Source organism: Mchenga conophoros, linkage group LG1 (assembly GCF_057382185.1).
Source record: "Mchenga conophoros isolate Kocher_MC1m ecotype Shallow Benthic linkage group LG1, M_conophoros_male_GT1.1, whole genome shotgun sequence".
Lineage (NCBI taxonomy): Eukaryota > Metazoa > Chordata > Actinopteri > Cichliformes > Cichlidae > Mchenga > Mchenga conophoros.
In genome coordinates, this window is record NC_140526.1 from 15945228 (window position 1) to 15957914 (window position 12687).

Consider the following 12687-nt stretch of genomic DNA (forward strand, 5'->3'; position numbering starts at 1 on the left):
GACTGTATCTACAAACCTAAATCCACTGAGCTGCTGCCATGTGATTGGCTAAATGGATATTTTCAATGAGTTGTAGGTAAGACGAGTACCTAATAATAAAGTGACTGTGAGTGTTCGGAAACTTTCCCCCTAAAAGATTTATTTTGTTTCCAGCGTTTTTGTTATTTTTAAATGAGCATTTTGTAGTTTTTTGGCCGTTTTCTTTTTAGATCAAACTATGGTATCATCATTTAAACCATTTATGAGCACAATTACAACATGTGAACTGTTTTTCACTTATCAATGGTATATGGACTGATTATTATAGATTGTATTTGAGCGCTCAAAGCACTTTAAACAACATGCTCCTTTCACACACATTCATACAAGCATTTTTGTCTACACTAAATAGTGTCTAACAATTACACGGTGATACTTTGGCATGCAGACCGGAGCAGCCAAAAACCAAACCGCTACATATCTACGATATTTTCCCCCACTCTGACTAAAGATAACAGGTAAGTGCACAAGAAATTGGGCTGAATCCAGTGTAGTGTTTACACGTGTCAATCAATGCACAGTGACATAACTGACTGCCTTTGTTTCCTTCTATTGGTCTATTAAATGGTTTACTCTGTCCCTCTGAAACCAATTAAAATTTCAACAGGTTTTCTGGGCATTTTCACTATGAATAAGTTGTTTATGTCACACTTTTGCTTTGGAATGGCTCCACAGTGTAGTGGCTTACACATTCTCCCAACAAGCAAAAGATACAAAGTTTGTATCTTTCCCGGGAGGAGAAACAAATCCCTTTTGGGTTGTGTCGGCAAGGCGTACAAACTTGTAGAGCAACACACCATGGTGACCCCTTTAGAATAAGGGATTAGTTGAAAGTAGCTTCTTTTTTTTTATTATTCTGCTTTAGATTTTAAACCAATTAGAATCAAAAACAAGGCTATATGCAAACATAACTCAGTTAAAAGGGCACTTTTCATTTCAAGCTGTCGTATTAGAAGAAAGATGGCCAAAGTGCAACAATTTCACTGTCTGGCGAGATCTTCTTCAGAGCGTGCCCTGACTGATAAAACTGAAAATTCAATGCCAGTCTTTAAGAGGAAACCTCCCCCCATCTAATTTGTATCTTAACTATTGTTTTTCACTTGTTTGTTCACTGGGATATGTGCTCAAATGTATTATAATGATATTAAGATACGAAGTTGTACGCTGTGTGCGCGCGTACCTCAGCCACTCTTTCAAGCAGCGGCTCTAGCCAGTGGTCATTACATTCACAGTGAGAGTCCAGGAAGGTGAGGACTGGTGCTGTGGCAGCATCTGCACCACGAACTCTTGATCGCATCAAGCCTGAGGGAAGTTAAGAAAAGAAGTGTGATTAAAAACAACAGTCCTGCTGCCAGACTGAACACTTTCATCCCACATGGTGTGCAGCAGCACTGAGATTTCTTTCGGGCATAAAAGTTATGATAAAACCTTCTTCTTCTAAAGTACCTTCTCTGCGGTCATTTCTCAACACGCGTACTTTCTCAATCTTCCCCAGCAGCGCTCCATCCTCAGCTGGAACACACACAGACACACACAGAGCAGTGATGTTTATTTGTATTTTCACACTGATGATGCTAGCTTTGTTTGCGTGTGTTCACACAACTCACGATTATCACTGTAGTCATCAACCAGAATGATCTCTTTGACCAAGTGAGGTGGACTTTTCTTCAGGACACTAAACAGAGTGAGATCATATAAAAATACAGCACATCTGCCTCAGAATTTGAAAGTACACAAAGCTCAGTATACACGCCTACCTGACCACAGTCCGCAGCAGAGCAGAGCGAGCCTCATTGTGGAAGGTGATGACAACGCTCGAGGCCGGCAGGTCTGACTTCCACTGCTTATGTCTGCAACTGCACAAAAACAAGACAAAACCCCCCAAAGACATAAAAATTAGGGGAAAAAAGAGAAAAAAATCGTTAAAGTATGAATGCTTACATGCGTAGACAAACACGCCCACACACACAAACAATCACGTCACCGAATGTGTGAGCCAAGCTGTGAGCTGGAACTGGTCAGTAAAGCGATTTTGAACACAATAAATACGATGGCGCACATAGTGACACTGACACACACACAGAGGATGCAATGACACACACTCTCATGGAGTAATGCTCTGCTGCAGCTGGGATTGACACTGGGTTTATCATACCGTGAGGCAAAAATCCCATGAGATGACGGGTGTGCCTGTGTATGCGTGTATTTGTGTGTGCGAGCATACCCAAAAAGACAAATCCTGCACCGAATTTAAAGTAAGGAACATGAGTGATAGGGCACTACATGAGAGGAGAGTGACAAGACAGAGAGGAGAAGGAGGAGGGAGCCGATAAGGGCATGAAGAAAACTTTCTATTCCATCTGTCACTTAACTACAGCCACTCTGTCAAACCTGGAGGTAAAAACCCAGAACAGATAAGTTTTACAAGATCACGTGTGAAGGTGTGCCATTAGTATTGGCTGTCACACTTGCATAGTTGCTGTATTCGTGTTCATTTCTACTGGGGGAAAAAAGCATCAGAGATTCAAGTCATTTTGATCCTGCGTTGAAAACAACTAGGTGCTTTTGCTGAAACAAAAACAACTGGGCTATTTTTTCCTCCTGGAAATGTTTCACAATGATTGCTGCAGCACGCTCACAAATTACAAAGACATTGATACCAGATCAATAGGAGACACATCCTTGCTCTTTTTAGTAGGCTAATGGCTCCAACTGTCTACTTTTGACCAACATATAAGTAAGGCCAGGTGACTACTTTAACTATGGCAGCTGGACTAATCATTTAGACTATTATGGAGTAGGTCAGTAACATGTTTGGAATCATGTTCTTTTTATATAAATAACATCAAAAAAGTCTAATATCAACATATTTCAAGGTATTTCACAAGCAAAGTATGGAGGGGTCTTTAAAATTCTATAAGATTATGAAAAATAAAACCACAGAGAATTTGAAGAACTTATGCACGGTAGATTGCAATTATCTATAGAGCAAAATAAAAGCTTGGTACTTGTCATGCCTATGACTTTCATGGCTTCAGGGAGCACTGGATGAAAACAAGCAATTCTGTAGTGGAAATATCTGCACGGCCTCGGGGACTCGAGCAAGAATCAGCATCACTGAATGCAGTTTCTCTCTGCATTCATAAAAACAACTTTAAACTCTCCCTTTGCAAAGAAATAAAACAGCGATCGGAGGAGCAACTGAGGCGGAGAGGAAAACTGGAGGCTATTTTCTGTACGATATGGAAAAAAGGACTTGTTTTGGAGCAACGTCTGTGGTCATGGAGATTTTCTGGGCTGACTTGCTCGTTTCAGCAAGACCATGGTAAACCACAACCTGCGCGTACTGCAGCGGCACAGCTCCACTGTAAGTGTTCACGTGATAAAGCCCGTAGTCTCGGTTTTTCACTCGCTCAAAGTATTTGGTGCATCATGAAATTTAAAAACCATAAGAAACCAAAACTGTTCCTCAGTTCTTACATGCTTACAGTGGTGTTTAAAGACAAGATGACGCTGCACCCTGTCACAACTTCACTGAAATGTGTTTAAAGGGAACAAATTGAATGAGAATATGCATTAATAAATATCTTAGTTTAAACACGTGATATGGAATGTTTGTATTAATCATTTAAACCCTATATCATACCAAATATAGAGGACTTAAACTTTCACCATGACGTTTTGTTTATGCTTGCTTTTTAAGAAGTTATTTGTTAGTATTGCTTAGTCCATGTGAGATATATCCAAGATAAAGAAGTCTCTACAAGTCCAGGAAATGGTGTTCCAAATATTTTGGATACTACATATATAAATCCCTTTTTCTGCTGCTGTATTAGAAAAAGTAAAAACTTGCTCTTTAATATTTCAACACTTCAGCGGTGCCTGTTCTCTAGGTGTAAGGCCTTTCTGCTGACATTTTTTCACACAATCCAGCGATTTGGTCTTTATTAACAAAAGGGTAGCACCAGAAGTTAGGACATGCAACCAGACTTATACGACGCTAATGGACTTTTCACTGCCAAAAAGGCCTGTTGAGCTGACTAAAACCTAATATTCTTCTAATAAAAGAATCCAAACGAAGTCATTTTATGATTTTGTTCTGTCCGTTACAACAAGCAGAACAATACGCAGCTTTTACAGCCTGTGGGTTTATTTTAGCACTAAGGCAGACAGTGTCTGCTCCACTGCTACTTCCTGGTTTCCACTGTAACCACAATAGCGAGAGTTCCTGAGAGATCTTATCCAGTCTGGGATCAATTAGTCAAATCAACGAATGTGATAAGACAGCATGTATTCGCAAAAAAAAAAACCCCTTTCGATCACCCATGAAAAAGCAGAAGTTAAGAGGGATGTCATTGTGTTTCACATATTAGCTGTGTGTGTGTGCAGTGACACAGGTACGTACTGATCATGTCTCGTGTCTGGTACAGCTCTGTCCATTCGGAGTTTGTCACTTTCCACCTGGTTGAACTTGTTTCTGGCGTAGGGGTCTTGACCTGGCCGGACCACCGTGGCTCCAACATACAGATCCTGGTCAAAATCCTGCCAGCGCACCTTACCTGGATGGACACACACACACAAACACACACACACATTAGGCACATCTCCAACCAGAGATATCCACAATAGATGCGCGGCACACACTGCTTCCCAGTCAGTTCTGTGACCACTTGACCAGGCTCATTCATTTGAAGGTGCCATTTCCTTCAAGGTCACCTTTTTGTGCACCAGCAGTGACTTGATTTTGGGTTTGATGTGGACAAAAAGCAGCATGCAGCACGGGTCAAATTGTTTCTCTCAAATGTTTTCACTTCATGTGCCTCGGGACATTACAGCAGAACTTTGTGTTGACAGTCTGGCGCAAAAGCCACTGTGACTGTCCACGCTCCTACTTCAGCTGAAAACTACTCTTTGATCTCTCGGTCATAGCCAGAGACACAGCTCTCATCACAAGCAGCGCTTCTTCACAGGACATTTGGGTCATTTTGAAAGAGAAGTTGATGTTTGTATTGCCAGGGTGCAGCCTAAAGATAGCAACCCTAAAAGGAGCGCAGGTGTGTGCGTGAGAAGACAACATTCAAAAGGTAAAACTGGGTAAATTTAAATCAGGTTTGCTTTATGATTCTAACCTCAGATCTTTTTGTAAAAGCGCCGTCTATAATATGATGCTATAAACCCACAAAAGTGGTATATTAAATATTCAAATGCACTCCAAAAATATTAAAAACACTGGTGGTAAAAAACTGGTGAACCTAGGTTTTAATACGAAATATTTTCTCATGTGAATTTCTGGGAAATCACGTTAAATAAATACAGCACATCCAAAAATAAAAGCCACCACCAAACGCGATATTAAAACCTTCAACAAAGGCTGCAAATGCGTCTGACGAATGAATGGGATTACAGATCAGTGGGAATATGAAATGTAGGAGGCAGCCTGGCTGATGCAAGAATCCTTCACGACTGACAGCGAGGAAACCTGGCTGCTTCAAGCTGCTGCTTGACGAGGCAGCGACATGGCACTGAGGAAAGCTGACATGAAATTTATGCCGCCTGTATGCGAAAATACGCGGGAGACAACTCAGCCGACAGGGCGAGACTACTTTGGTAAAGCCAGGAAACACAAAAGAACATTTAATATGCACCGCAGACAGTCAGGGAGGGAGCACTTGTTAATTTGTTGCAGTTTAGAAACATGATTTATAAGATCAGTATAAATAAAAATATTTTTTTAGTGTTTTGTGTCGTGTCAGTTTGACCAAAATACTGAAACGCTGCAGAATAAACAGAGAAAGCCGTCACGTTTAGTTTCACAGTTTATCTCCGACTATTGAGACGCAGACACACACCAATAATAACGCAACTAATTAGCTGGGTGCAGCTGTCACGCTAACAACTCGAGCATGTGGCAGTGAGAGATTACGCCATCTCCCAGCATAGATGAGCGCGTGCATGGCAGAGAAGTTGAAGAGCGCGTGTGCGTCTGCGCGCGTCTCCTGTGGCAGCACGTGAACGTGGTTCGCGTGTCAATTAACCGAAACTCGCGACTATGATCCGCTCGCGACTGTGTAACGGTGCCTCGGAGACGCGTGCGTCAGAGTGTGTGATGTCCTTGCTGATATCTGTGTTTAGTGGCAGCGAGTAAGCGATGTGGTGAAATGAATGTTAAACCCGGGGTTGATTACTCCGCTTCCTTCAGCGGATTAACGCTCCGCTCTCTCCGGGTTTGCCCCGTTTTTCTGCTGTGTTCGCGATACCGCGAGGCCTCTTCGGCAGGTACATCTATGTGCGCTCAGCCTCTGTCATGCAGTACTGGTCAATGATGCGATCAGCTGGCTGAAATTATAGCTGTTTGAACAGCTTTCACTCTCACTCCGACTCTCGGTCGCTGAACTGTTTCAGCCCACAGCGGCTGACTGGTTGTTGTTTTTGTTTGTCGCCGCATTTTGTAGAAATCCCTCATCACGTTTCTAAGTGATGCTAACTGCCAAAAAGGATTCAAGCTCAGTGTCATTCCCCCTTAGTCTGTGCTGAACCATGAGCCCTCACTGCCTAGCAGACAGCTCAGAGGGCACCAGTGCTCGACGTGTATTTAATGGATGCGTTTCAATTGAGATGCATCCTGATCCCACTGCCTGAACTCCAGCACCAATCTGTGCCACTGCTCCCGTGCACCAAGTGATGCATTCACGAACCTGCCACTTAGTCACTGTAGTCACTGAGAAGGATGTTGATTAATATGCAAAAGCTAAAAGATTCCCAAGTTATTGAGTTTGGCGTTACTGAAGCTGTGTTACTATTTTAGGCTTAAGTAGGGAAAAGACTGCTTCCCCATGTGCTACAAAACACTCCGTAGATTCATAGGACTGCGACTGCTGAAAATGCGCCCACATAGAGTCATTTATCAAGACTCACTACGGCACTTCATCTATAAATAAATGAATACTCTGACCAACACTGCCACTGTCTGCGTCTTATTCAGCAAATAGCTAGAAAGAAGTAGATAAATGGAAGGGCGTCAAATCTGAATTTTTATAACGCGTTTTCAGCAGATTTAGAAACTAAAATCGCAGCAGAGAATTGGATCGCTCCACTTGCAGGGACTGAGATTAACACACCACAGTTGGCTAAAGCTTGTGACAAGTTAAATCACTATAATAACAGAAATATGCGCTAAACACACAGACTGAAACAACTCTGTTGTTTCACTGGCACAAAGACTAAAACGTTTTGGGAAGAGGTCGAGGTGACGCGTGAGAAAATTTGTTCAGAAAGAAATTCCACTGGACTCTGAGCCGCTTCGACTCCTTTGCATCCACAAGAACATAAATATGAAAAGTAAACAAAGTGGCGTCAGCTAAAGTTCTAGCCAAAAATCTATAAAAGCATCATTTTAAATAACTACACTCAGCAGCCACTTTATTAGGCCCACCTAATCAGCAAATCACATGGCTGCAGTTCAATGAATTTAGGCATGTTGACATGGTCAAGGTGATTGGGGAAATAATTATTTGATCCCCTGCTGAATTTGTAAGTTTGCTCACAAAGAATTGAACCCCCACCCCGCATCACATATCTGGCTAATCACACAAACAGGTGTCACCTTCTAACTGAACTTCTTACTGATAACGTTGTAGCCTGTTCCAGCCTCATTCACGTCTACAGTCCTGTCCCTCGACATCATCTGACAGCTCTTTAGTCTCACACATGGTGGTGGAGAAGTTGGACTGAAAGAAACTGATTTTGTAGACAGGTGTACTAGTTTAAATACTTTAACTTGTGTAATGCGTTTTTTTCCTGGTATTTTGTTTTTTAAATCTGTTTCAATTTTAAAAAAAAAATAGAGATTGTTCATTTCCCTGGAAGTGAGCAAACTTACAAATTCAGCAGGGGATGAAATAATTATATACCCCACTGTGAGTCTGAATGTGGGATGGTTGTTGGTGGCAGACTTGAATACAGCAATATTTCCCAGCACTTTGGCGAATCGAAGCTATGAGGAATTAAGGGAGTTCTGAAGGCAAAGAGGGATCAGCCTGGTACTGACGAAGTAGCCGGCGAGCGCAAATAAATGTTTAGTACCAGACAAGACAAATGATGCCAAACGTTCACTAGAAAGAATAACACATACTGAGAGCTTTGAGGAGTTTTTTCTTCACTTTGTAAAGGATTCGGCTCTGGAAGAGGGCCAGTGCAGGCTTGTTTTGACTTCTCTGAAAAAAATGTTTTCTTCTTGTTTCAGAGGATTTGGATGTGTTGAATGGAAGGAGCATGCTGTTGCTCCCTCCCCATCTTAGTCATTTTTTCCCCTTGTTTGAATAAAACATATTTTTGGCATGCTCAAACGGTAAAACGATAACAAAACGCTTAAAAACAACCATGAAAAATAACAAGGCGTCAGTGCAACAATGAAACATTTCTAACATACTCAGAGTGACACCGTTTAGTACATTTTATGCTTTAATTTTTTTTAAAAATGAAGATCTGAGGTATCGCCTCACCTTTTTACTTTATAATGACTGTCTGAGTAGGATTAGATAGAAAACAAAACATAACCAGCACCCATCTTTGACGAACCCAAAGACTTACTTATTTACTCTGTTTTTATTAGTAAATCTTTTACTCTTCCACGTATCTCTTAGGCTCCATCTCCTTGTTCTCTTGCTTTCTCAACACTTTCCTTCTGTTTTCTTTCTGCTCTTCTTAAGTGTCCTTGTGTGCTCTGGGTGATGTTGTGATACGCTGTCATTGCTGAGTGTAATGTCACCCTGAAATTGAAATGCCCTCACTTCAACATTCAAATTGGATAGCATTGCTGGATCAGATAAGAGAGTGTGTGTTCAGCGTTCGCAGGTCACGGGCCTGTGAAGGAGGGGCGTTGGCTGCTTCTGCTGCTTTGAGTCAGCCTGACGATGGGTGCTGAATGAGAAATCAGATTCTCCTCCTGCTCTCCTCTTGGCTGCTGGACACTGAAACAATGTCTCTCAGAGTTTGGGTGGAGACGCATAGTTGGTTTGTGGGAAGATCGAAATTGGCTGCCTGGATTATTTTGGACAGGCAATCGGCTCCAACCTGTTTTTAAGTCTGAACCATACAGATGTGCGTATTTCATTGGGTTCCCTCGCTGTGGTTATTCAAACACGATAAGGTTAAGGATGTTCATGTTCTACTGGTAATAAAACAAACTATGCTGCTGTGTTACCGCGTTTTGAAAAAGGAAATGGTTTCGGTTGTGGGAACATGATGCGGAATACTCTCTGGATACATGAATGTGGTTTACAGTGACTGCAGTGCACATGCTCTGCAGCTGGTATGCATTTGTGTCGTGCCTTTTCCTAGAGTTCAGTCACAACTGCAAGCAATGAGAAAGCGAACTCCACAGATCCTGAAGGATCAAGAATAAAAGATAAATTTGACACACGTGTGCCTCAGACATGAATCGTTCCTGCCAGTTAAAGGGAACTACTACACTACTTTTACAGGACAGCAGGTCTCGGGAGCACTACTGCAAATGTACCACTACGTTAGCTACAAGTTTAAGAAGTTAAGAAGAAGACAGCTTACCAGAGCTCTGAAGCTCCATTCCCATGTCTGCACAGGACAAATTAAGCGTTATTAGGACAACACAACCAATGGCTGTCAAGATGCATTGTGAGCAATAAACTGTATATAAAAGCTGCCAAGCCTGACAAGTTAAGTAAATGTGATTTTTTTTCTGACAATGTGTGCTTGCAAAGATAAGAAGAAGTCTACTTCTTGCATGATTTATTACCCTTGCAAACACTTTATTAACAAGTATGTCATCTCAATTGCTCATATCAAACCTTAATTATGTATGATTTTTTTTTAATTATGGCCTCATTTTAAGTAAATACAGACAGTAAGCCACAGCTTGCTTTTGGCTCCACTAATTTACAAGTCACTACTGTATAAGAGTGAGCATCCACAGTTTTTACAGTCAGATCCACTCCTCCTCCTGTGATGTGTGGTTTAAAAAACAAAAACAACAATATACTGAAAGCAGGACTCCACCCCCCAATAGCTGAGGCCACAGTGGCTACATCCAAAACTGATATATGGTGTGTGGTTTTAACAAGGAGAAACAGCATCTGGAATAAAAACAGATGTTTCTCAGCCTGTTGCATTGACTCTATTGAAGTTGTAGCACCTCAGAGGTTTGCTCTCTGAATGTCCCCATTTAGCTGTGTAACTGGGCCAGAGAGGTTGTGATATATGATTTGTGGGGACGTTTCCTACCTGGTGGCAGTGTCTCCGGGCCGTGGGCTTTGTCGTCAGAGTTGTGACCTTTGGTCCTACCGGACAAGTCCCTGGACACCCAGTCATCCTGAAAACATTAAGAAAGGCGGTTAGTCACAGTTCTCACACTGTGAGCTTGGGTACAAACAGCAAACAAACCTGAAGCAAGGCAAACAGAAGTGAGTTGAATGTATGAACATCTGATTTGTTTGTATTTGGAAGCGCTGTGAAGATTACAGAGAGAAATGTGCAAGGAAAGACAAAATAGGACCTCACAATGCAACGTAACATGCAGAATGGAAAGAGCTCATTTTAGCTTCACTAGTTCAAGTCTTGGACACCGCTAGAGTAGCTCTGCGTGAGTCCCAGCTCGTAAATGATCCCCATTTATCTTCTACTGGACCTTGATGGACATTTTAGCTCTTCTATCTTTATAAGCCAACTTTGATCTGATTGGCTTTCCTTCAGAAAAAGGTTTAAACAGCAGGTGGGTGGCTGTGTGAGCAGAGCTGTACGCATGAGAGCACATTAAGGATATTCCCTCCCTTTGACATCAAACAGAGCAGTTTGAAACCGAGCGTTTAGACTTTTCTGGAGCCTGAGAAGCACCTCCAGTTTGAGCGCTCCTTTTTTCAGTGAAACCTCATGAAATCAAATTCACTATTTAGATAACAGGATGTCCAGCAAACATGGCTCTACTGGTCAAAGATGTTGAACGGTCAAAGCATTTAAAAATCAATAAATTATCCAGTCAACGTGTGCTTTAGAGCGGTTTCATCATCAGTTAAAATACGCACACTCCCGTGATCATCCGCAGCCTGTCAGTTTCTCTCCGTTAGCCATTTAAAATCAATGCTGGCAGCGATTCAGAGGTCGACTCGTTCGTTATTTCACTCACTAATTTGGCTGTTCCTTTCCTCCTCTTCTGTTCATGATTCCATAATTTCACTCATTCATTTTATCCCTGTAAAGTCATCTTCTGAGCCCTTCTGAGAAACACCGTCATTGTCTTGCCCACACCATTTGTACAAATGGACAGATGACCGAGCCACCCATCCATCCTCTTGTCCACATAAGTTACAATTAAAACCCACCGGATCGATACGCTGGCAGGGAACACAATTAGCAGCATTCACTCTGGGTCCAGGCTGCTGCCCTTGACTTCAGAAATACTATTATTCAGCTTTCTTATTTGCTCTGTAGCCCGCATTTCACCTTCAGCCTCTCCAAAATGTGTTATTGATCCGTTTTCTTTATGCCTTCAGGACAGGCAATAACGATGTGATGTCACAAACCACCGCAGACCGTACTCAGCTGTTAATTTCTACCTCTGACAGAAGGGCTAATAGGGATTTTCACAGCTTTTTTATGCATTAATATTAGCAAAAACAACTGCTGTTGTTTTCTGTGACTGTTGCCCATCATTTAACTGTATGCCAAATTTTTAAATCATCTGCTGTGGACAGAGTCTCAGTCTGTTCTGAAACCACAACCTTTTCTCAGTGACTGCAATAAGATTAGACCGTCCACTACCTGCAACAACTATATATAAAAAAATCCTACATAAAATCAATTTCTATAAGTGCTCAGGACAGATGAGTGTGCGCACAGTTAGAGAGTAATGTTCGGCGTAGGATAAAGACTAAAGCTGGCAGTGTACTTCCTGTGCAAACACAGTCTGACAGGTTCTGAGGGGTAAGAATAAAACATGGGGCTGATTTTCTGGTAAAATAAAGCAACAAATTGGTGCAGGACTTCTTCCTGGTGAAGCAGTTTTCTGAAAAGGAAACAACTTGCAGACATTTTACTATCAACTCTTCAAATGCTGGCTGCATTATGAGCAAATAATAAGCCACCTTTCATTATAATAAGTGATTGAGAAGAGATCAAATTAAGATTATACTTGTTATAAAGGAACACACCCCCTTCTTGAATTCTCATTAGTTTTGATGATCTGTATTCTTTGCAGTCGCTGATCATACTCGTGTTTGCACAAGTCTTTCAAGTACGACCAAACACTTCAACGTGATTATAAGACAATTATTCATATCAGCCAAGGTGTCTCTTTGTCTCTGTCAAGACAAATTTGATGGCATCTATCACATCTTCACTCTCTCCCAGCACGCCCACCCCCACCAGGAAACTGTCATCTGTTTCTTTATACGTCTGGATGCCTCCCAGTCCACCGCGCAGACCCACTACAGAAGCAGTTACATGCTGAAACGCTGCTGTGAAAAGACCTCCATCTAAAGCATCTGTGCTTATGTGCAGCAGCATCATGCACAACATCAAATGTGCAAAGCAGACCTAGGCCAGTGCACAAAGACACTGGATAACCAGGGGATCTAACCTAACACAGCTGATATAAACCTTACCAGAGGACTTTATATA

The 12687-nt window shown here is 41.8% G+C and overlaps 1 protein-coding gene across 2 annotated transcripts in view; it reads right to left on the reverse strand.

The window, feature by feature from the left end:
• The window catches only part of galnt2 (UDP-N-acetyl-alpha-D-galactosamine:polypeptide N-acetylgalactosaminyltransferase 2), a 67247-nt gene that overhangs the window by 18672 nt on the left and 35888 nt on the right, over positions 1–12687 (reverse strand). Inside the window, exons 2-8 of one of the 2 annotated variants that reach the window (XM_085267713.1) lie at positions 10297–10384; positions 9604–9630; positions 4445–4598; positions 1797–1895; positions 1647–1714; positions 1486–1551; positions 1220–1341 (exon numbers count right to left, since the gene is read on the reverse strand). In XM_085267713.1, coding sequence (XP_085123839.1) covers positions 1220–1341; positions 1486–1551; positions 1647–1714; positions 1797–1895; positions 4445–4598; positions 9604–9630; positions 10297–10384 — 624 coding nt within the window. The remainder of the gene's footprint in view (positions 1–1219; positions 1342–1485; positions 1552–1646; positions 1715–1796; positions 1896–4444; positions 4599–9603; positions 9631–10296; positions 10385–12687) is intronic. The other variant, XM_085267717.1, reaches the window with a different exon arrangement.